The following is a 24,422-nucleotide window of genomic DNA, read 5'->3' as shown; positions in this document are numbered from 1 at the left end:
ATTAGTATTTCATTACAAAAGTTCACACTGTATATAACTTTTAAGATAACTAATATTTGATATTAATATCTTAATATCTTAAGCTCCCCCCACCCCACGTAAAAAAAAAGGATAGATTAGTTTCTTTACCGGTTCCAATAAGACTTGTTTATTTTTTTAATTTTGTTATTTTGAATTAACAAACATAACCCATAAATATTCGTTTAAAACAAAATAACAATTATACATTTTGAATCTTGACTTTTTCATCTGTGGCGGTTAAATTTTTTTTTTTTTTTAAATTATGACCACTATTGATAACAATGGTTATATTCACGCATTTGTCAGATTGCTTAATCAATAACCATTATACTTATACACACCTAACGATTACAAATTACAATTCTTATTATGGAGTATTTGTCTTTTTATTTAATATTAAAAATATATAATTTATTTTGAAATTTAAATATGCCCTGCATTGTTATTCGGCCAACTCATCTCACCCTGTCGTTGGTTTACACACGTTGTAGACTATGCGAGACAGACCAAGCAGTTTAGCAAGTTCAAAAACTAAATATGCCCTGCATTGTCATCCCTAATTGGGATTTATTTAAATGGGATTAAATGAATTTTAATTTAAAAATTTAATTAAAACCAGGTTACAAAGTCTTCTTAGATAACCGATGTTATATAAAATGCATTAAATATTCTAATTAGAAGACTCTAATTAGATAGTCTAGTTTATAGAAGTTGCCTAGATAACTTAACGAATCATCTATGACTTGAGCTTTGATGATATTGTATTACTACATAAATGTTTCTGTAGCGTTTTGACATGCGCTTTGTGTAGCTGAAGTGTAAACAAGTTCATAAATCATTTGTAAATGATACAATAATGAATTATCTAATGACTTTATAGACGATGCAAGCATGACTAAATTGGAGATTTTTTGGATGATTAAGAGAAGCCAAGATCTCTATTTGTAAATTAAATGAATGATAATCATAAACTTACGAAGAATTCAACTACAAAAGAACTGTAGAATGAACTTGTCTTTTTATATTTGTCTTAATTTCTTTATATCATCAACTGTTTTAGAAAACTCCCTCTTATTGTTTTTATATGCTTTTGACATTTTTGCACATTATTATAAGTATTGTTGTAGGTGAAATTCTTGACTAAATTCGTTGGTATCTAACTTGGATGAAATTTTATACTTTTTTTTGTGTGAATTTTCTATGTTGATGAATATCCAATTTAGTGCATTAGACAATTAGTTCAGTACCGCAATGCATTAGATGGTTGACAATTATTTGATTGTACACACGACAACAATCATATTTGGCATTGTTGTGGAGGAATTCAGTTTGAATTTCACTTCATAGTTTTCTTATTATAATTTGCATAACTCTAATCTAACTTGTTATTTTCTTACTTTTTATACTAACAAATTATCTTTGTGCAAATTTATTTTTGTATATATTGGCTTTGTATTTACTACATTTTAGTGAAGTGTTAGGTTGTATTGTTTAATAATATATATGTGTAGTGTATGACTACAACATACCTAAGTGAAATTCTTCCACTTTATTATGAAATTGACCATACATTTCATAGAAGAGTTAGATTGTCTAAAGCTACACATTTAGGTTGTCTAAAGCTACACATAATTGTTATATTGATAGAATATCTCAAACAACAATTGATATACTTATTTCTATATTGTCTGACAATATATTTGATCTACCAATTTTTGTATCATTTGATCCTTAGTCTAAATCTTATATAAGTATAATGGCATAAAGGACTTTAAAAGAATTAGTTCCTCCTGATGTTACTACTTAAATACTAAGCATTCATTGTCTTGCAAGGGAAGATTTCCATAAATACCTTCAAGAATTCCATATTGTTTACACCATTACGAGGCCATGCACAATTCATGAGGAGCACATCGAGCTTAAGGCATTTCCATTCTCTTTGCAGGGCGTTGTCAAAGACTAATTGTATTACTTTCTTTCAGGGTTAGTAATGAGCTAGGAAATTCTTAAGAGGATGTTCTTGGAAGAAGTTTTTTCCTGCATCGAGAATAACTACTATCCACAAAGAACTTATGGAATTAGACAACTAGACAAAGAAAATCTCCATGAAAACTAAGCGAAATTTAAGAGGCTTTGCACAACCTATCCTCACCATCAATTAATGAACAAATCCCTTATACAATACTTTTATGAGGACCTAAATTGGATAGGAAAATGATTGATGCAGCTAACGAAGGAGCTTTAGTGGTCAAGCAAAGTGGCAGTGTCTTCACCTTAGGCTAAACCATGGTTATCAAATTCACGAGTTAACTCATTAACTCGAACAAATTTATGTGCCCTCTCAGTGCTTTCGAGTTAACTCAGAAGTAAACTCGAATCTAGTATAGAATCAGTACACTCGATGGTAGAATCAGTAGGCTCAATTGAAATCACGAGCTTGCTTCTAATTTGGCGAGTTCGTGAAGAGTTTTTTTAATGTAAAATGAAGTCATTTTTAGGACTCACCAGATTATGGTTTTCTAATTTAGGCTCAGTCACGAAGCTCATCTTCTTCATTTGTCTTTTACGGCTCACTCAACGCTCTACTCTCGTTGTCCCTCATCATCTTTGTCAGTCATTGTCACAGTTGTTGTCACTCACAGTGGTCATCGTCGCTCGCCTTTGCTCGTAGTGGGTCGTGTATGCAATTTTCCCCTCACTTGCGCCTTTGCTCGGCTCATTTTCTGTATCACGCTTGCCATTGACCACCATCTTGCCATCAGTAGTAGTTGTGCCTCCTTCACTAGTTACACTATTTTGCACTCACCTCTAGTCGTTGTTGTCCTTTCGTGTGATGTAAGTGAAATTTTATTTCTGAATAATAATGTAAGCCTCTTTGCACTTTTTTTTTATGTTTTGTACTGAAAAAACTTAAACCAATATGTCTGGAAATGCATTAAATTTAGTGGATATTAATCTATTTTCATCTTCATCTATTAAAAGTAGAAGTAAAATGCTCTAGGAAATCGGTCTGATACTGGATGTAAACATGGGTTTGATATTAGTAGTAATGGAAGAAAAGTTAAATCCAATTATTGCTCAAAGATTGTGAGTGGAGACATATTTAAATTTAAACATCATCTTGCTAGAATGAGGGGGGATTCTAAATCTTGTGCTTTTGTTTCGAAAGAAATTTATTAATAAAAATAGTTGCAGAAGCTAAAGATGCTTCACTGAAGAGAAGCAAGTTAAATATCATCGATGAAGACCATGAAAAAAGTTAGAGTGTTGAAGGAGGACATAAGGTGTTCAGTTTTAAAGGAAAAAAAAGTTGTCACTACTAGCAAAAGGGAGTCTAATCAACTATAAAGCAAAAGATGAAAAGAGGATACAAAGAACAAGTTGATGCTCAACTGGCTGAAGTCTTTTACACCAATGTCATTCCTTTGAAAGTAATTAGAAATCCAACATTTGCAGAGATGTGTGAAATGATTGATAAATATAGAGTTGGCTATAAACAATCATCTTATCATGATATTAGAGTGATGATATTAAAACAAGCTATGAATTAAATAGATATAATCCTTGAGGAATATAAGGAGGATTGGAAGAATTGGTTATACCATTATGTCTAATGGTTGAATGGACAAAAAAAGATATTATATTTACAACTTCTTGGTGAATGATCCTAAAGGGGTCATTTTTCTTTATTCACTTAACATCTCAGACATTTAAAAAATAGTTGATAAAGTATTGAAAATATTAGATGACATTGTTGAGTTTGTTGGAGAAGAAAATGTAGTTCAAGTTGTCGCTAATAATGCTACAAAGTTCAAGGCAGTTGGAGAGCTATTAACTCAAAAAAGGGAAAAATTGTATTATTCTCCATGTGCAACACACTACAATGATTTGATCTTTAAAGATCTTGTTAAGACAAGATCGTTTATAAGACTGAACTATCTAAATACTCTCATATGTTTTGAAGTTTAACAAAAAAATAAATAAACAAAATTAACATATGGCAATGTTATCATTAGAAAAACACCTAGGTATAAATAAAATGAACTATTAAACGCTTCCCAAATTAATGCGTCAATGAGAGTCTTGCTAAATGTAAATGTTATAAATCGCTACACGATAAACAAACAAACTCTCAATATGTCTTAGTAGGTAAAAGTGTCAAAACAATTTTGAGAGACACAATGAAAGTCTCAAATTACATTCCAAAAACTTGTAATAGAAAACACCTTGCTAAACGCACTTGCAAAATAGAACAAAGAAAAATCTTAGTGCGAAACTTAAATAATCAAATCCTACTTGAACGGTAGAAAACACAAAAAGCATTTTGTTGTTCTAAATAGGCATTAAATGTCATTAAATGTTCAATGTTTAAAAACAACAAAAGTGATAAGAGAAAAGATATATATGCTTCATGCATATCTACTCTACTTTGTGCAGGTTGCCTATTACAAGCATCCACCTGCTCTATCCTATATAAATCAGAAGTGGACGTTACGAATAAAGAAGACATTCAAAAAATGTTCTTTCCATCAAAAGTCATGCTAAATAAATTGAACTACCTACTTTTGTCAAAGTATTGAAAAAGCAAGCATGCTCTAACAATTTGACTTTAACCAACAACTGCTTCATACGACAAGACTGAGAAGACTCAAGGATCAAGACAATAGATATGTCTAATAGATATCTTTTTTAGAAGCCTTTAAATAAAATAAGATTCAAAAAGAGAATAAAGAGAATAACATATAGAAAGAAAGAGCTCAAGCGACCATCATCGAGAGAAAAATCTAAATAAAGTGAATGAACTCAAAAGAGAATATCTGAGAGAGAAAAAGCTCAAGAATATAATCACTTTCAAGCTTCATCGATATATAAGTTTATTGTTGTAAGAAGAGAGAAGAGAGAAAACATTAAGTGAGTCTATTAAATTGATTTGTATTAAACATATATCCTTTCTGCGAGAGTTATCGTCTAAGAACTTGTAACCAATCTTTTGATTGTAAATTCTCAAGAGAATTAAAACACTTTACGTTTAACTTTGAGGGCTTAAACAGTAGTCAGATAGGTGTGTCTAGTGTAAACTAGGAGTAGGTGAAACTCTGACATTTAATTTAGTGGAGTTAAACGGTAGCTAAACGGGTATGTCTAGTGGAACTATGAGTGGGTGAATCTCAACTAGACAAGTGTATCGATACTGGGAGTTTCCAAGGATACTATGAGTGGTGAAGAATACTACGCAACCAAGGTGAAACTCGGTACTAGTCAAAGTAACGGTGGTTACTTGGAGTGACTAAGGATACTAAGAGTGGTGAGAATACTTTGTTGTAATGTTGTTGAAGATTATAGTGAAATCCTCTAAGATCTTAGAGGAGACTAGACGTAGCTCGATGAAGCGAACTAGTATAAAAACGACTGTGTTTATTGTTTTATAAAAGTCATATTTTACAACTAATCTCAACAAATAAGAATATCCCTCCATGGTGGAAAACTTTTAGAAATTGAAGAGATAGGAAGAAATGGAATCCAAAGAAAAGATGCAAGTCCTCTCCCAAGGTTTTTAGCAGTTGCTCCATGCTCCAATTACGCCTCACCTTCGCCTTAACACCTCTAATATGCAACCCATCTTTCTCTTCAACCCTGAAAGCGAGAAAACCAATATGGATGAAGGAGGAAACCCAAGGAGGAGAGGGAGAGATTTCCATCCTCCAAACAACCTCCAAGAGCCTTTCCCAAGCACTCTAGGTTATTCTATTTGTGTAAGAATGATGACTTATGAAAACCTCACGAAAACATGATTAAATACCCATTTTCGCATATTAGAGAGGATAAACTCGCCCATCAACTTCATTCTCGCCCAACGAGGCCTAAAAACTAATGCTCCCTAACTTGTAACTCGTTAAGCAAGCCAATTTTTCAACCAACGACTCGAATAATTCAGGTTTAGGCTGTCAAACTCGCCCAGCTAGCAACTAACTCGCCCAACGAGTCAGCTGACGCCCAATGGTGATTTTCTGGTTATTCACGGGTGGTCCATGGCAATATAGCCCTACATGTGAGTCTTTTCTTCATGCTTGCAGCCTTAGGTACGATTCTAGAGCCCTTTAAGTGGGTTTTTGTCTAAAAATCATTATTTCTTGTTCAATCATACTTCCTTGAGTTCTAACTTGTTTTCCTTCACCACAATTGCTACTTATTTCCTTATCTCACATACTAAAAGAGAGATTAAAGGTAAAACAAGCATATATTAACAAAAACACAAGAAAACATAAAAACACATTAAACTAGGGACATAACAAGGTAAAAGTTATGAAGGAGTTGATTTATTCATGAAAGTATACACATAAAAACACGTAAAATTAACCTTTATCACTCCCTCATGCTTAAAACCTTGTATTTCCTTAAGAAAAAGGTAACTTAGCTTAGAAAGTCGTATACTCAACAAAGTTCAAATAACCGAGAAATAAGTAACTTGGCTTAGAAAGTCATTATTGTGCTTAAGGAGAATGAGCTCTTGATATTTGAAGGACCCATTCCAAGCGTTTTCACGATCCTTTTTCTCCTAGGCCAAAGCACATTTTCAGCTCTTTGATTTTGTCTTTGGCCTTCTTCTCAGTGTTCATGCACCGAGTTTTCCAACTGTTTAGCTTTCTGTCAACCTCTCTCTTCACCTCCTTCTTAACATTTTGCTCATTCTCCCAAACCTTTTTATCTAAGGCATATTGCTTCTTTAGAGTTGCAAACTCGTTGGCCATTTTGAGTTTCCCCTTGTCCTTTGCATCATTTTATATTAGGAAACATGCATCATTTATGACTAGTTTTAGTTAGAATATTGCATTTGCATTAACAGTTAGTTTCTTTCCTTTTTAATTTCGTTTTTCACATTTTCCCACCTTGTTTAGTAAAAATTATGACTTAATTCTACACTCTGAAACTTAACAAGAACCGATTCCATGGATTAGACCTTGGTTGCCCCTATGCTACATTAGTGGGGAACTAAGTTTGTTGGTGTTTAGTGCGACATAGACACAATTCAACAAAGCTGCTTTTGAAGCTTTTAAAAGATTGGGAAAATTCACTTAGAAGGTAGGTTTTTTCCTTGCTAACCAAAGAAAGCCAAGTCACGGGATGGAAAGGACGGATAGTATAAAAATGAAGGAAACACTGGGGTGTTGGATTTTTGTTTTAGGGACTTGTAAAGTAGTTGAAAGGCTTGAAGGCATCCCCAACTGTTTGGATTAAGTTGAGTAGGGGTTGTTAAGATAAAATCGTTTATAAGACAAGACCATGTAACACTTTCATGTTTTGAAATTTAACAAACAACAATAAACAAAATGAGTATTTGACATAGAATAATCTTGGTAAAAATAATATCATTCATTGAAAAACATCGTATAAAACAAGCGTTTGAACATCTGAATGAACAAAGAAAACATTTCAATAAACGTACTAGGACCAAACCATCCTATTGATAATAGACGCATTATTAAATGATGTTTTACTATGAAAAGGCAATGGATGATAATTCGGTAAAAACACTATGAAATGATGCTTCAGTAAACGGATTAAAGCTGTAAATAACACTTCAAAAACAATATGTTGAAAATAACTTTCCTAAAACACGTTCTCGTACTAAATGAAGATCACTAAACAACGCGTTAGTTAGTAAACGTCTGGTAAAGGCTAAAGGATACCTTGATACAAATGTTATTGTGATCCAAACATGAAATCCTTATAAATCAGTACTTGGTATCTTGTCAAGAGTATTTAAATTAATTACAAAGTTGTTTTGAACACGCAATGTAATGCATTAAATGCACACGTTTAAAACAAAAAAAAAAGTTATTAGAAAAGGGACATCTGCCAGCATGCATTTCTACTCGATTTTGTGCAGATGCCTATTACAAGTATCCATCTACTCCATCTTGAAAAATTCAAAACTGGACGTTAGAAACAAAGGAGACATTCATGGAATGTTCTCTATATCAAAAGTCGTTCTGAGGAGATTGTACAACCTACTTTGGATAAAGTACTGCAAAAAAACATGTCTGCTCTAACATTTTGACTTTAACCAATGATTGCTACCTACGAAAAGACTATGAAGATCTGAAGTTCAAAAGATAAGCATTATCTAATGGTTATTTTCCCATTAAACCTATAAATAGAAGAATCCTTGGAAAGAAGAAGAAAAAAAAGATAAGCACATGAACCTTGTGAAAGATAAAAGATAACTCATACTCGTGCAAGAACAAAAACGTTGAGAATATACTTACAAGCCTCACAAAGTTATAAGCTTACTTTTGTAAGAAGAGAGAAAATCCTACAAGGTCTATTAGATTGAGTTGTATTGTAAACATATCCTCTTGGTGAGAGTTATTGTCTAAGAATTGTAAGCAAACTTATTGATTGTACATTCTGAAAAGAATTCAAACACTTGATGATTTAACTCAGTTGAGTTAAATGCCTACTAGGCAGCATAACAGGAGTTACCAAGATTGTCTAGTGGAAACTAAGAGTGTGTGAAAGTCAATTAGGCAGCGTAGGAGTTAGATACTACAATTGTCTAGAGGAAACCAAAAGTGGATGAAACTCAGACTAATCAACATTACAAGTGTTACCGGGATTGACTAGGGTTACTAGGAGTGGTTTAAAATACTCAACTAGTTAGCATAACAAGTGTTACTAGAATTGACTAGGTGTAACAGGGAATGGTGCTAATACTCAATTGTAATCTTGTTGAGATTATAGTGGAACCTTCTAAGAGGTCTTAGAGGATAATTGGACGTAGCTTAGTTGAATAAACCAGTATAAAACAACTGTGTGCTTATTGTTTTATCTTTACAAAAACATATTATTTACACACGCTGCAACTACTTGCAAAACTAATCAATTATAAATGTTTTTGTTATCAAACACCATTTTCTTCAAAGGGTGTCTTTGTCAAAACACTGTAGCAGCTTTGCTAAAACGCTTGAAAAACATTTTATCCTTGAATGTATGGTTAAATAGTATTTTGCAAATCAAGCGTCTAAGAACCTGTGTAGACCGTCTAACCATCACTAAGGTTGTTAAACGTATTTTGGTAAAACGTTTTCCAAAACACTATTCAATTGTCCTTCTCGTGTTTTTCAATTATTTCAGGGGTGACATTTAAAAGCGATGGTGAACTCGTCAAAGGGAATATGAACATGAAGTTAAATGAAGAACATTATATACATATAAAAAGTCTTGTTCATAACCATCTCAACCATGACAAACATTATTTATGGAGTATACTCTTTGAAAGGATATTGTGTCCTCTACTTTGTCCCCTTCATACATATATATATATATATATATATATATATATATATATATATATATATATATATATATATATATATATATATATATATATATATATATATATATATATATTGTTTTCCCACCACATAAGAGTGGACGACCACGTAAACTTAGAAAAATACTTTTTAACTTTGGGATCTATCCATTCATAACCCATCTCCTAAGCAAATTAGATCCTACTATCTCAAAACCTCGTGATTTTCATAGGCTTTTGTAATCACTTCTCAACCTCCTAAGGATGAGGCATCAGAAAATGACATGGGTTTAAAGATGCCACTTTCCAACCCTTTACCAAAATAAGACATGTTAGAACTATAAGATGAAATAGATATTGTTTGGCACTAGGATACTGGAATTCTTGCAGGTTATCAATAGTAGATGGAAGAAAAGCTGAAATATGGTACTCTAATGAGACCAATGTACCTCCTATTTATAGCCAAGTCTTTGTAACTTTTTATCTCTCACCTCTTCAATCTCAATCAACCTTTAGATCTCCTCAAATTTAATGGTCAAGGGTCATGACCGTTGAGCTCCTCGATGTCATATCGATCTTTGCAAGTCTGACACCTATCAATCAATCCTCTTTGTCACTACAATTCTCTAGAATAGGGGCTACTATACCTATAGGGTGAGACGACCTAAAAGATACATTTCTTTGTATATACCAACTAAACCAAGACCGATATCATGGCGGTAGCATAAAGACTTGAACATGTCATGTTAATTGTGGGGGACTAGGGTACTATACATGTTTTGTACATCTCAATCACTTGGACTAAGATGTACTCTACCTAAGTATACCTTATTAGAGCAACACAATATCAGTCACTTCTTTAACATTGACAAAATGAGATTAAGCTAAATTAAAAGCTAAAACATATTAGTATAGTATTAGGAAAAGTTAACGAAGATAATTAAGTCACATAGATCATGCCCATCTAGGTAAAAGTCTATATAAATAATATAAAAAGCACAGTAGATGTGGTAAATTAATAACGTTCCATTATTACTAAATTTAATACTATCTGATGCACTGAACTGACTTGAATGTCAGGGTGTTTTCTACATACACACTCAATTTTAAAGAGATAAATACTTAAAATATTCTAGTTTAAAAGTGTAAAGTGACCGCTTTATATGTATTTAAAAACATCTTTATAAAATATATTCGTCCTTATAAAAAAGTCATTTCTACAATTTTTTTAGTCTAACATATTGGAAATCAAATATTCAATTTCTTATTATTTTAAATTATAGGCAATAAAACACCGTTATTTTTTTAAAACTTCTAAAAATATAACTAATCTTATCCATAAGTTCTTATATTATTTATAAAAAGTTTATTATCTATAACAAATGAAAGGATTCATTCATCTGTAACCGTTAATTTAGTATACATAATTTTTAGACAATCTTATCTTTTATTAATATTATTAATTTTATTATTTTAAAAATATATAAATATTTTTTTAATTTTTATTATAGTTTTTTTTATTAATTTAATCATTTATTAATATATTTTATTTTTTAAGTTTTTATAAACTTTTTATTTTATAAAAAGTAAATACACATGTACGCCTAAGCGCATCTGTTTTCAATAGTTATTTTATAAACAAAACTCAAAATGTCAAGTGACCCCATCTTTTCACTGTTTCTTCGCTTTGTTGCTTTCCACCGAAATGGAGCAAGATTCCCATCATCACCAAAGATGGGAAGGCAAGGTTTCAGCGAGGGTGCGAAACGTCACCAAAGCACAAGCTTGGCCTCTGGTGAAAGACTTCTTCAATATCCACAAGTTCTTCCCCACGCTCGCCACGTGCTACGGACTTCACGGATCTAACGGTGACCCTGGCTGCATAAGATACTGTGCCGGGTTCTCCATCCCATCCAACGGTCCAGAAAGTGTGAGCTGGTCCAAGGAGAGGCTGATTGCCGTTGATGATGTTGACTTCTGGCTCAAGTATGAGATAGTGGAGAGCAACATCGGGTTCAATTCGTATGAATCTACGATGAAGGTCTTGAGCGATAATGATGATGAGTCAAATGGATGTATGTTAGAATGGTCCTTTGTCGTTGATCCTGTGGAAGGGTTGGAGCTTGAGGAACTGGTTAGCAAGTACCGTGTGGCAGTTCAGGTTATGGGCCAGAAATTCGAGGAAGAAATTCAAAGTTTGGTAAGTAGAATTTTGAAGAATTGACAACTTTGATGATATATTTGGTTTGTTAATACGTTTGTTTGGATTTGATACTGTGTTCAAGAGAGTTATAATTTCACTAATTTTTTAAATGGTACGAGTTTTTATATTTAAAATTGTTTGAACTTATTCAAGAAAAATGTGCTCATTTAATTAATTCAACACATAAGATTTTCTAAAAAGTATTTAGTATAGTGTTTAACAACGCTATGGTGACGTTGAACCTTCTATTTTGTGAATAAGATAATATTATGGTCTCTTGACCATTGAGTTTTACGAATGGTTTGGCGTTAAGCACGGGTGCCACTTAGCGCAATTGTATTATAGGTCTGAAATATTTAACTTTAGACACTGAATGTTAAAAAGTGACTCTGAATGTTAAAAAGTGTCATTGAGTGTACTTTTTTGTGAAAGGAATGGTGTTCAACACCGTTACTAAGCTTCACTTTCTGTGAAAGGTATGGTGCTAATTGTCACTTTTAGCATACATGAGTTATCCTTCTTTTGTTTTTGGACTTGTTTTCCTATCACACAAGGCAAAACATTATCCTCTCATCAAAGAAGATTCAACACTCAATTATCATTCTTTTTTTTACAACTATTTGTCAGAGAGAACGTCTTTCTCTTTCCAACAACCAATGCCAAAAAGAATTACTCCCTTTTCAACAACCAATGCCAAAGGGAGTCTCTATATGCAAATAGTCTTAGGATTTATTAGATACAACAAGTAGACTAATCGTCCATGTCTCATGCTCACTAATCAACCATACACCCTTTTGCATTCCATCACACATTCATGCTCCATCACTACTCATAAATCAAACCTAACCCTAAACACATAAACTATTCTCATTCTTCACATTTTGCAGTTCATATGCTTATCCCTCATCCATTTTCCCTAAAAATGCACATTTCCAACAAAAATACACTAGAATAATCGATTATCATAAGTGAAGTTGCCTTATAAAGTAGTATTAATTTGATAGTTTCAACAACAACGTATCAAATTTGGCACCGTTTGTCGGGGAATACAGTTAGAATTTTATCAATTTAACCCAGAAGTTGAATGAAAATTGTGTAAGCTGCGAAAAAGATTACAATTTGGGTGTTCTACTAAGGGAACATCTTCCACATCTGAAGCTACTATAGAAGCCATACCATCTCCATCATCTCTAGTTATAAATATATTCTCTAATCCTTTACCTAATCATAACCCAAACGAAATGACACAAAAAACTATTAGACAGTTAGCCACCTCCCACAGTCATTCATAATAACAATGAATATCTTGATGAGGAGTGGAAGCTGAGATCTGACCTATTAAATGCCCTACCAAAATTCAGTGGGTTACCAAGGGAGAATCCACACAAACATTTAAGAGAGTTCCACATGTTGTGTGAAAATTTTAGATATCCTAAGATCATAATAGAAAATTTGAAGATGAGAGCTTTTCCTTTTACTATTCAAGGAGCAGTTCGAGATTTGTGGTACTATCTCTCTACGTGGATTACCAAATTGAAAACTATAGAAAGGTTTTTTCTTGAAAAATATTTTCCAGCATCTTGAGTATCTGTTATTCGTAGAGAGATCCAAGATATAAGACAAAGAGATAAAGAAACTCTTAATGACTACTGGGAAAGAGTTAACAAAATTTGTGCTTACTACCCTCAACTTAAAATAAAAGAACATAAGCTTATTCTAAGCTTTTATGAAGGCTTAAGTCTGATACATAGGTAATGGGAAAATGCTGCAAGTGAAGGATCTTTCTTAGACAGATCGCCAGAAGATGCTGGAGAGCTTATAGAGTGAAAGGCAACAAATAGTTAGCAGTTTGAAACAAGAGCAAATTCAGTATCCTTGTTTAAAGAAGTTCATGAGGTGGGAACTAGTTCAGTAAAAATGATAAATGAAAGAATTGATGAGCTAGAGAAAAAACTTGATGAAATTTTGAGCTTGATTAAAACTTCAACTCCACCAGTTGTTAAGGTTTGAGGAATTTTGCACTTCAATAGGACATTATGCTGATGAATGTCCTAGCTTAACATAAACTTCCATGGAGGAACCATCTCAAGCTTTTGCTGCAAACATGTTTGGAGGCAATAAGACATATCAACAACACAAAAAACCGTATGTTCCACCTTAGTTAAGGCAGTAATCTCAACCTAAAATGTCACTGCAAAATTTCATGAAGACAATAGTTGATCAAAATACATAAATTAAGAAATCAATTGTTAAATTGACTCAAAGGGTGAATAAGTTAGAAGTTAAATAACCAAATAAACTACTTGCACAAACTGAGATCAACCCATGCAATGTAAATGCTATTACTTTAAGAACGAGTAAACAAGTACAAGGCCCTGAAGGAGCCCAAAATGATGAAGGTAAGGAGAAATAAGACATACATATTGATAACAATGGGAGACCAAGTGAACCATCACTTGAGACTACCACTGATGAATCAAGGTTAATATCCTCTAATTCTTCTTCTAAAAAATCTTCTTCATCTTATTCTCCTCCTCCTCCATATCCAAATCGGTTCAAACCGAGAAATAAGAAAATAGAGGAATTGGACCAAGATATTTTGAATACTTTAAAAAAGATGGAGATCAACATTCCCTTACTAGATATTGTTAAACAAATCCTAAAATACACCAAGTTTTTGAAAGAACTTTGCAAAACTAGAAGGTGTATTAAGGATAATGAGGTTGTGAATTTATGAAGAAATGTTTATCTTGGTTAAGAAACATATTGAAATACCACAAAAATGCAAGGATCCCGATATTTTTTTGTTCCTTTTGTTATTGGAAGTTCAAAATTTGACAATGACATGCTTGATTTAGGAGCTTCTATAAATGTAATGCTTATTTCTTTATCTCTAGGACTTCTGATTTATATAGGATGAAATAGGTAGATACGTGTAATAGGCAATCTGCACTAAGTAGAGTAGATATGCATGCAGTAGATATGCTTTTTCTCTTATCACTTTTGTTATTTTTAAACGTTGAGCATTTAATGACATTTAATGTCTGTTCAGAACAACGAAGTGTTTTTTTGTGTTTTTTATCGTTCAAGTCAGATTTTATCATTTAAGCTTCACATTGAGATACCAAGCAGTTGATTGATAACCTCACCGTTGGTGAAGTGAATCGTTTAACACATGGTATCATCTAAGCTATGTAAACGCTTTAGAGTTTTCTTTTCTATTTAGTGCATGCATTTAATAGGGTGTTTTCTATCACAAATTTTTGGAATGTCATGTGAGACTTTCAGCGTGCTTTCTGAAAACATTGTCTTTGATACTTTTACTAACTAACCATATTGAGAGTTGATTGATTAACGTAACACTTGCATTTTAGTAGACTCTTGTTAACGCTTTGATTTGGGAAACTTTTAGTGATGTGTATTGTTTATACATACGTATTTTTCCAAGAGTTTGCCTAAGTTGTTTGGGTTAGTTTTCATGTATCACTTATATTCTAACTATTTTGTTATTGTAGTGATAACATTACTATATACTCATTTTGTTTAATTGTTGTTTATTAAACATCAAAACATATAAGAGTGTTTAAACCGTTCAATCTTATAAATAATCTTGTTTTAACATTGAAGTCATTGAACATTGATTATATATCATACAATGTTCCATAATAAAATTTTTAATAAATATAACATCATCAAATAACATTCTTGATAAATATCAATAAGGTAAAATAAAAATATATGATCGAAATAAAAAAATACAATATAACAATAGTTATATAATTAAATAACAAAATCATTTTTAAATTTAAAATGGAAAACACAAAGGATTCAAATTTTAAATATAAATATAAATAAAAATTTGAATAAAAAATACATAATTTTTTTTATAAGAAAGTAATTAGAATTTTAAAATTTAGTAAAATAATAAACTATTAATATAATATAAAATTTTATCATGTTAAAAGTTGACAATTTTTTTATTACTATATTGTAATATAAATTGTTTAAATAAAATAAATTTTATTTAAATAAATAAAATAAACTACATTTAAAATAAAATTAAAAAATGTTATTTTAAAGTTTGCTACTTTACCTCTATATATTCACTAAGTAATTAATTGCATATGTTCACCTTTCTCTTCGATAAACTTCTTCGACGTTCTTCATCATCATTCATCTTCTTTATTTCGGAGGCCCTCTCACGTTGCCTTCTTCTTCCAATGGCTTCTTTCCCTATGCCAACAACAATACTACACGATTCCTACTAAGGTAAAATATTTCTTCTTTCTTTTTTCTTTCTTTCTATGTGAATATTGTGATAATTAACGTGTCTACTCACTTTTTTCTTTTATGATAAAAATAAAATAAAATAAAATTATAATTATAAAAATAAATATAAATAGTTTTTACTATTGTATATTCTATGGGTAGTTTTCTTTATTATATATAAATATCTAAAAAACTGTGAAATAAAAAATGTCACTTGAAGATAAAATTGGTAGTGTAATATTTTAATTTAAAAAGCAATTACTTATTAAAGGGTAAAATTAAAAAAATGTGTAGACCAAAAGGGTGAATATCCTTATATAATGGTATAAATACAATATAATAAATTAATATATATATATATATATATATAAACCAATATATATATATATATATATATATATATATATATATATAAAGAATCGAGAATCTCACAAAAGCAACACAAAAAACAAGGTCAGTTCGAGACAATGTCCCTGTAGCTATCTTTCTCCACTTTTTTTCTCTTGTATGAACGAAACTCCTTCGTCCCATTTCCTGCAAATCTATGCTTGCATTTACTCATAAATTAGATGATCCAAACAAAGGAGACTATCTCATTTTTGGTCGCATGATCAAAAGTCTCCTTTAAACAAATACAACTTAGAGTCTAAGGAGAGACCTGATGAAAAGGGTGAATAGATGAAGATAGTGAAAATCTTGTAATATTTTTAAACACAAAAAACACACTTTAAGTTTAGTTATATATCTGATACATAACAAAAAAGATCGATAACAAATCATATAAGATGAAAGTGTTTTGTTTGACAAAAAATACAACATTATGCAGGTTTGTTTCACATGTTACATAACATTGATGTGTTTAGAGGATGAGCCCATGAAAGAAAGATAACCTTGTACTACATGAAAATATATAAGTGCATAATATTCTATGTTGTAGGAAATATCCATTACTTTCGTTTTCTAAAGAGTTCTGTTATCAAAGAACAAGTCACATAAGAAGATCTTTTAGATAAATAGTTAAAACTACTTTTCTTCAACAATTCTTGAAGTCACGAGGTGTCAACTTTAGAAGAATTATCTAGTTCGTATCACATTACACTTTAAACAAATTCAAGGAAAGACACATTGTCAAAGAAAAGATAAGTACATCTAATTATTAAAATGTCACGTAAAGAAGGAAATAACATTTTTTTTATTACATGAAGTGCATTTAAGGCATCCTTCAATATCAAACTCATCATATGAAAGGTATTCAAAAGAGTTGGAGTTGCTAAACAACCAAAACCAGTTTCAACATAACTATTTTCTTCAAAACCTATGTGACGCAACTTAAGAAGAAGAAGATAGATAGACTACATTGTTTAGTGATTAATTAATATACTCAAAACTATGTATGAGATTAATCTCCCATGTGCTGAATATAAGTGTTGTATTTATAATAGAAAAAATATGGGCTAAGCCCAAAATATAAATAAGAAGTTATAACAGATAAAAGATAAAGATAATATATCTAACACTCCCTCTTAAGCCAGTGCATACAAATCATATGTGTCAAGCTTGTTACTGATATAATCAATAAAAACTTAGTGAAAATATCTCCGTCTACACTAGAGTGACACCAAATTGTTAATAATATGTGAAGACGACATAAAAGACGAAATATCAACCCAAAAGACTCCCCTAAGAAAAAAATCTATGAGGTTGATTCATATAAATATCTTCTTACAAATTATCGTCGAGGAATGCATTGTTGACATCTAGTGGATAAAAATGTCATTGTTAAAGAGCCACCACGACTATAAATAAACTAACAAAAGTCATCTCTACCACAGGAGAAAAAGCATATATGGACAAGTTAAATGCAATGATGATAGAATGAAGGTCAGAAGAGACAACAACGGAAGAAGTCATTGATAAATAGGAGAGAGAAACCTCAAAAATCCAAGATTCTCCAATCAAGGCACTTGAAAGAGGAAAAAGAGTGACATCGACACTCTGAATAATGGCTTGAGAGGAGACAGGACGTGTGACCACGCACGACGAACCTAAAAGAGGAAAAAGAGTGACCTCAACGCTTTGAATCATTATTTGAGAGAATATGAGATGTACCACCACACACGATAGAAAAGGGAGCAGATCCACAACTTCAAAAGGTGTTGAGAATGAGTAGGAGCTCCGATGAAGACGACGTTGACAATACAACGATCGCTTGGCCAAGACAATCAAAATCGTGTGATTGTCGGTCAAAACTAGAACTCCAATATATATATCATGTTGGATAATCTATGTTTAGTTTTTTTATTTTAGTTGTGTACTTTTATAAATATTTTATCATAATTGTGAAGTTTAATATTTCTATTTGATGTTTAAAAAAACCTACTTTTGATAGTTTTAGATTAATGTTTTGGTCTGGAGTTAAATAAGGCTAATGTTTGAGTTTGAGGATAAGTTAAGTTGGGAATTCGCGGTATTATTATTTGTAAGTATTAAAAGATTACTTTTAGTTTGTTTTTCTTTGTTACATAGATAAACATATATCAATAAATATATACTTGTAATTTTACAGCGAAATTTTTTCTAAATAGCATATTTTAATACATTAATTTGTTATTATTAAAGTACATATAAAAAAATAAATGAATGGTGTAATATAATGAATAGACATAACAAATCACATTAAAAAAATTATATATTTGTTAAGACAAAATCGTCTACACAATCAAACACTCTCATGTTTTGAAGTTTAATCAAATAACATTTAACGAGATAAGAATTAAATAGATAGAAACACCAATGTTAGGCACAAGACTTCCAAATCATCCATCAATATAGAAAAGCCTTAGGCAAACACATAGAAAAACAAGTAAGATAAAAGCTTCTAAACGCAACGCTAAACGACTCACAAGTCAAAGCGTTGAAAGAGAGTTATGCTAAACACGTAAGTTATCTGTATCCAAGGGTATTCAGTTAAACTCTCAAGAAGCGAAAATGTATCAAGATAATGTCTCTGACCAAACCCTCTATAAGCCTCAAAAGGATTAAGAAAGAAAGAAACATGTTAAATGCTCAAGCCCTATAAGACAATATTCCAAAAGGCATACATCAGCCTAGACGATACCATAAGTCAAAATCGTTACTTCATCCAACGATGAACTTCCAACTCAACGCTTGGTATCTTAGAAAAAGATTTATTGATAAATGCTACCTTAACCGTAAAAAATTGAAAAATCACTTTGTTGTTCTGAACAAACAATAAATGTTATTAAATGTTTAACTTTCAAAAACAACAAAACTAATAAGAGATAAGACATATCTGTTGCATGCACAATCTACTCTACTCTTTGTAGATATCCTACTACACACATCCAATACTTTATTTGAAATCAGAAGTGGACGTTAGAGATAAAAGAGACATTCACGAAATGTTCTCTTCATAAGAAGAAGTGTCTAAAAGAAAGTACAACCTACTTCAAGCAAAGTACTAAACAAGCATGTTTTCTTTGACAAGTTGACTTTAACCAACGACTACTTTGCAAGAAAGAAAAGACACAAGATTCAAGGCCAAGAGCTCAGTCTAACCGATATCTTTTCAAAGAGCCTTTAAATAGAAGATCACTCCAAGGAAGAATTAAGAGGATAACACAAAGAAAAGCTTACAATGAAAATATTCATCTTACAATAAGCATTTAAAAGTAGGGCTGGGCATGATTAACTAAATTATACTAAACTATGGATTATCTATACTATTTTGTACTATAAAAACTAAACTACTTTTTATAAAAACTGAATTATACTTATTTGTAGTTCAGTTCAAAAAATCTGAACTTCTTTTATTAACAGTTTAGTTAACTACTTCAAACTATGTACTTTATTTTACTTTTGCTTGTTTAATTGTTTTGCTCTTCTTCTATTTCCAACAACACAAACATAAAAAATAAAGGCACGGGTATATATATATATATATATATATATATATATATATATATATATATAATTTAGATTTTATTAATTTTGTTTTCTGTGACAATATGAGACAATTTTTTTTACGTCACTTAGATATATATATATATATATAGATAAATAAATAAATAAATGTTCTTTTTCAAGTCTCTTAAAAAGTTAACTATTATTATAATAATTATTAAAATAAAATGATATTATTAAATTTATACTAAAATAATTATCTATTTTAAAAAAAACTAAATTTTATTATATTGTAATTATATTTCAAAAACTGGTAATTATTTTTATAACTTAATAAAATTAACTATAATTGTAAAAATAAAAAGATAAAAGTACTTATGTAAATAATTATAAAATATAATATTATATATATATATATATATGAGAATTCAGAAAAAGGTGAGAAGAGAAGAAAGATGAGAGTTTTTATATTAAACTAGATAATTGTCAAAATAAAAATATTTCGAATAACGCAAAAGAGAGATAAACAGAAATATTTTTTAGAGATTAAGTTTTTAATCTATATAAAATAATATATAAACAAATTTATATTATTAAATTAAACTATATTTAATATGAGAATCAAATTTTAGACATTTTATATTTTTAAATTAATAATAAATAGTAATGATAAATAATTATAGTTATTAATTTAATTTTAATAATATGATAAAATAGTACCAATAATATTTCATTAATTTTTTTAAATTTTTTATTATAATTATTTACTAATTCTAATTATATAGATTTATAATTTAATTTTTTTAAATGCTATGATGTTATTGAATATTAATTTATTTGTTTGTAATTATTAAAAAAAAATCAAATTGAACTAATTCTTTTAACATGATTAGCCATTGACAGTTGTACTAGTGCAAAACTACATTTATTTATTAGAAAAAGGTGCATTGTAGTTAACTGAATTGTTTTGTAGTTAACTGAACTAAAAAGTAGTTTAGTTCAGTTTTTTTGAACTATTTTCTAGTGCAGTTCAGTTTTTTTAAACTATTTTATAGTTAATTGTAATAGATTTATAGTGCAGTGCAAATAGTGCAGTTTGCCCACCCCTATTTAAAAGAGAAACTCAAAAAAGCTCAAGAAAAAGAAAATATTTGAGTAAGAGAAAAGAAAGAATAGTTAAGCAACACTCTCGAGCTTTATTGTAATTTTTGCTTACTATTGTAAGAAGAGAGAAAAAGATAAAAGAGAGAAACATTAAGTGAGTCTCTAGATTGTACTTATTGTATATATATAATCTTTGTGTGAGTAATAGTCTAAACGACTTGTAAGCAATTGTTGATTACAATTCTGAAAAGAATTAAAACACTTATTGTTGAAACTCTAAGGAGCTAAGGAAATTTAGACAGCGTATCAGAGGATACCAAGATTGTCTAGTACCAGGAGTGATGTGAATACTCAACTAGTATAGGGTAACGAAAGGTTATTTGCTGACTAGGGATACCAGGAGTTGTGCGAATACTCAACTAGTTTAGGGTAACATAAGGTTATTCGCTGACTAGGGATATCAAGAGTGGTAAAGAATACTACACAACCAGGAGTGGGTGAAACTTACACAACCAGGAGTGGGTGAAACTTAATTAAGCAACGTACCGGTGGATACTAGGAATTCCTAGGGATACCAAGAGTAGTGAGAATACTCAATTGTAATATTATTGAAGATTATAGTGGAACCTTTTGTGGATAGAGGAAACTAAAGTTGGAGTGAACCAATATAAAAATATATGTGCATTTATTATTTACATTTCCCTAAATACTTTTATCTTAAAACCTCCGGTTGCACTTTAGTTTTACAAAACAAGAATCTTCCCATACTAAATTATTGTTATTTATTTAAGAGATTTCTTACGAACTTTGCGGTATATATATTTATCAAAAATTATATTTGTTTAAATACTTTAAAATTATTATTAAAAATTCTTTAATTATTCAAAACTTAATTATTTTTTAAAATATAATGAAAAAATTAATATTTTACTTTTAACTTTTAATCACAATAAATATTCCTTTCAGTTATTTATTTATCAAAACACTATATAAAACAATTTTTCAAGTCCATGATCATCCACCAATATAACTATTACTATACATCTGAATATGCAAAAGTCTACGTATAAAAATATTTTATTATATATTATCATATAATAATATAATTATTTAACTTTTTTTACATTATTAAACTTTATTTCTATATCACGTTTATACATTATATATAATGGTTGTAACATCTCTTTTATTAAAAGTACAAAACTATTAAATAAAAGTAAAACAAATAATAACCAATAAGCACCTCAGATAAAAATATAAATATAGTTATTCACAAAGTATGCATGTATAGCAAATTATATACACACTAACTGGAAACTAGAATTTACAAAAGAAGCAGGCTTATACATGACATAATAGAACCTATCTATGTTGTGACATCTCTCTTGTCCTGCACTGAATCAACTGAAACATCTCTGTTTGCTCACACCATTAAGATGATTATCGTAAAACAAGAAATAAACAGATAGATAACAAAGGAGCAACAATAAGTTAACATACCAAAAAAGATTCATATATAATTAAATTACATTAAATGAAATCTAATCATGGATTAAATACAAGAAATCATATACTTATACATCGCTCACACTAGACACAGTTATTTGGATACATGCCTTTGACATTGGGTCTCACTATAGGCGTATACTTGTAGTAGTATTTATGCTTTGCAGAGTCATAAACAAAGAGGTTATCACCTTACTACCCACAATGTTAGTCTCCTTTGCACCTACGACCTAAGTAGTGTCTATAGACTAGGACCTCTTGCCACCCTCACCACATAACTCATTATACTCTATTTGCGTGTGAATAGTTATTAGAGTTTAGGATATCTCCTTATTGAGCCCCCTATATGTCAATGCATACACTACTTTACCACATAACATAATTTCTCTTTGAAATTCTCTCAACAACATCTCAAATCATTTTCTCCATCCATAGAAACAACATCATTCATATAAACATACATATGATCATGTTATTAAACCCACGAAGCATTTCCAATTCATAACAGACATACATAGAGTCCATAATAAACCACTTCAAACAACAAAGAATAGAAAACGAAACATATAAAACCACACAAGCACTCGAACTGACACTCAACACAAAACTCCTAGCAATAAGTAGTGCATAGCACTAGTTCTAGCACTCAATGCTAGAGCTCTCATAATTTCTCTCGCCTAGTGCAAGAAAGCTCTCAACCAACAAATTAAAGAGAAAAGGTTCTAGACCTATAGGGAAGAAATGACGCTCAACATCCAAAACCGTCGCTCAATGCCAAAAGTGTTGCTTAGTGCCCAAAAGTGCTGCTCAACACCTTAGAGTTTAAAGGCTTTCTGACTTGCCAACACTCAATGCCCAAAAATGCCACACCAGAAACTTCAAAACATGATTTGATTGCACTTTACCCATCCAAATGACCAAATTGGTATTCTTGACACTATGTTTAAGTCGAAAACATGTTTAAAAATTAGATTGAATACCAATTTGCTCAATTGGCCAACGACTCAGTCCATCATATCAAACCAATTCAACCAAAGTCCAAACAATAATTCAGCATACCAATAAAGCAAAATTCAGCAACACAAATAGCTAACTAGGTCGTAAATTACATAAACTCAAACTAACATCAAGTTCATTCGATAATCAATCACAACAAAATTTCACATGTCATACCACCAATTCTAGACCAATTTCCAACATGTCAAATTACATTGGATCATAAGTCTCAAACAAATTTTCACAATAACAAAACGATTGAAACAACATTATCAAATCATTAATAGCCTTCAAACATGAACACACAATTCAAATTTAATCAAAACTTAAGATAATGATATTTAGTTTCCCTTATCTGTTAAAAGCTCAAACAACTATATAGAACCTAAAACCTCTTCTACTAAGGAAAGAACTCTATATGCATCTACAAACCACAAAATCATGATCAGGATACTCCTTTAGAACCTCTAATCAACAAATAACCTAATACATGACTCATATGACACACGTAGTGAAGAACTACTCATATGCATGAGAAAAGATGAAAACTCAAGAAAAGAACATAAACTAACTTACTCTTTTATAACAACATATCATGTAAACTTGAAGACCTTGTTATAGTGATCACTTAGGCACTTTCTGATCTTCAAATAGATAATCCAACAATTAAAAGACTTAGAGAAAAGAAAGAACTCTAAAAAAATCAGTGTTTAGAAAGATTATATGACTTGAAATAATAAAACTCGTTTTATAAAATTTTTATTTATATTTTAAATTTTTAATATTAAAATATTCGAATATCAGAGATCATGTTACTTGTTCCAAGAGACATTTTTTTAATCTTCATAATTATAATAGTTAAATATACATATCTTAAATTTATTTATACAAATATAATAATTATAATATTTTTTCAAAAAAATATAAAAAAAGGTATTGATACAACTTCTCAATTTAACTTTTGTTTTTAAAAATTATATATTTTACACACAAAGCTAGACAGAGAAGAAGTGTGAATAATATAAAATATATGGATTGAATAATGTAAAAGAAATGTGAATATTTATAATGATGGTAACAGGGTAT

The 24,422-nt window shown here is 30.4% G+C and overlaps 1 protein-coding gene across 1 annotated transcript; it reads left to right on the top strand.

The window, feature by feature from the left end:
• Positions 1-10,994: 10,994 nt before the first annotated feature.
• LOC108337714 (lachrymatory-factor synthase) lies at positions 10,995-11,647 on the top strand. The gene has a single exon (XM_017574288.2). The coding sequence runs from the start codon at positions 11,040-11,042 to the stop codon at positions 11,556-11,558; it is 519 nt and encodes a 172-aa protein (XP_017429777.1). The 5' UTR covers positions 10,995-11,039; the 3' UTR covers positions 11,559-11,647.
• The last annotated feature ends 12,775 nt before the right edge of the window (positions 11,648-24,422 follow it).

Source organism: Vigna angularis, chromosome 7 (assembly GCF_016808095.1).
Source record: "Vigna angularis cultivar LongXiaoDou No.4 chromosome 7, ASM1680809v1, whole genome shotgun sequence".
NCBI lineage: Eukaryota > Viridiplantae > Streptophyta > Magnoliopsida > Fabales > Fabaceae > Vigna > Vigna angularis.
This window is presented reverse-complemented; position numbering and strand designations above follow the sequence as displayed.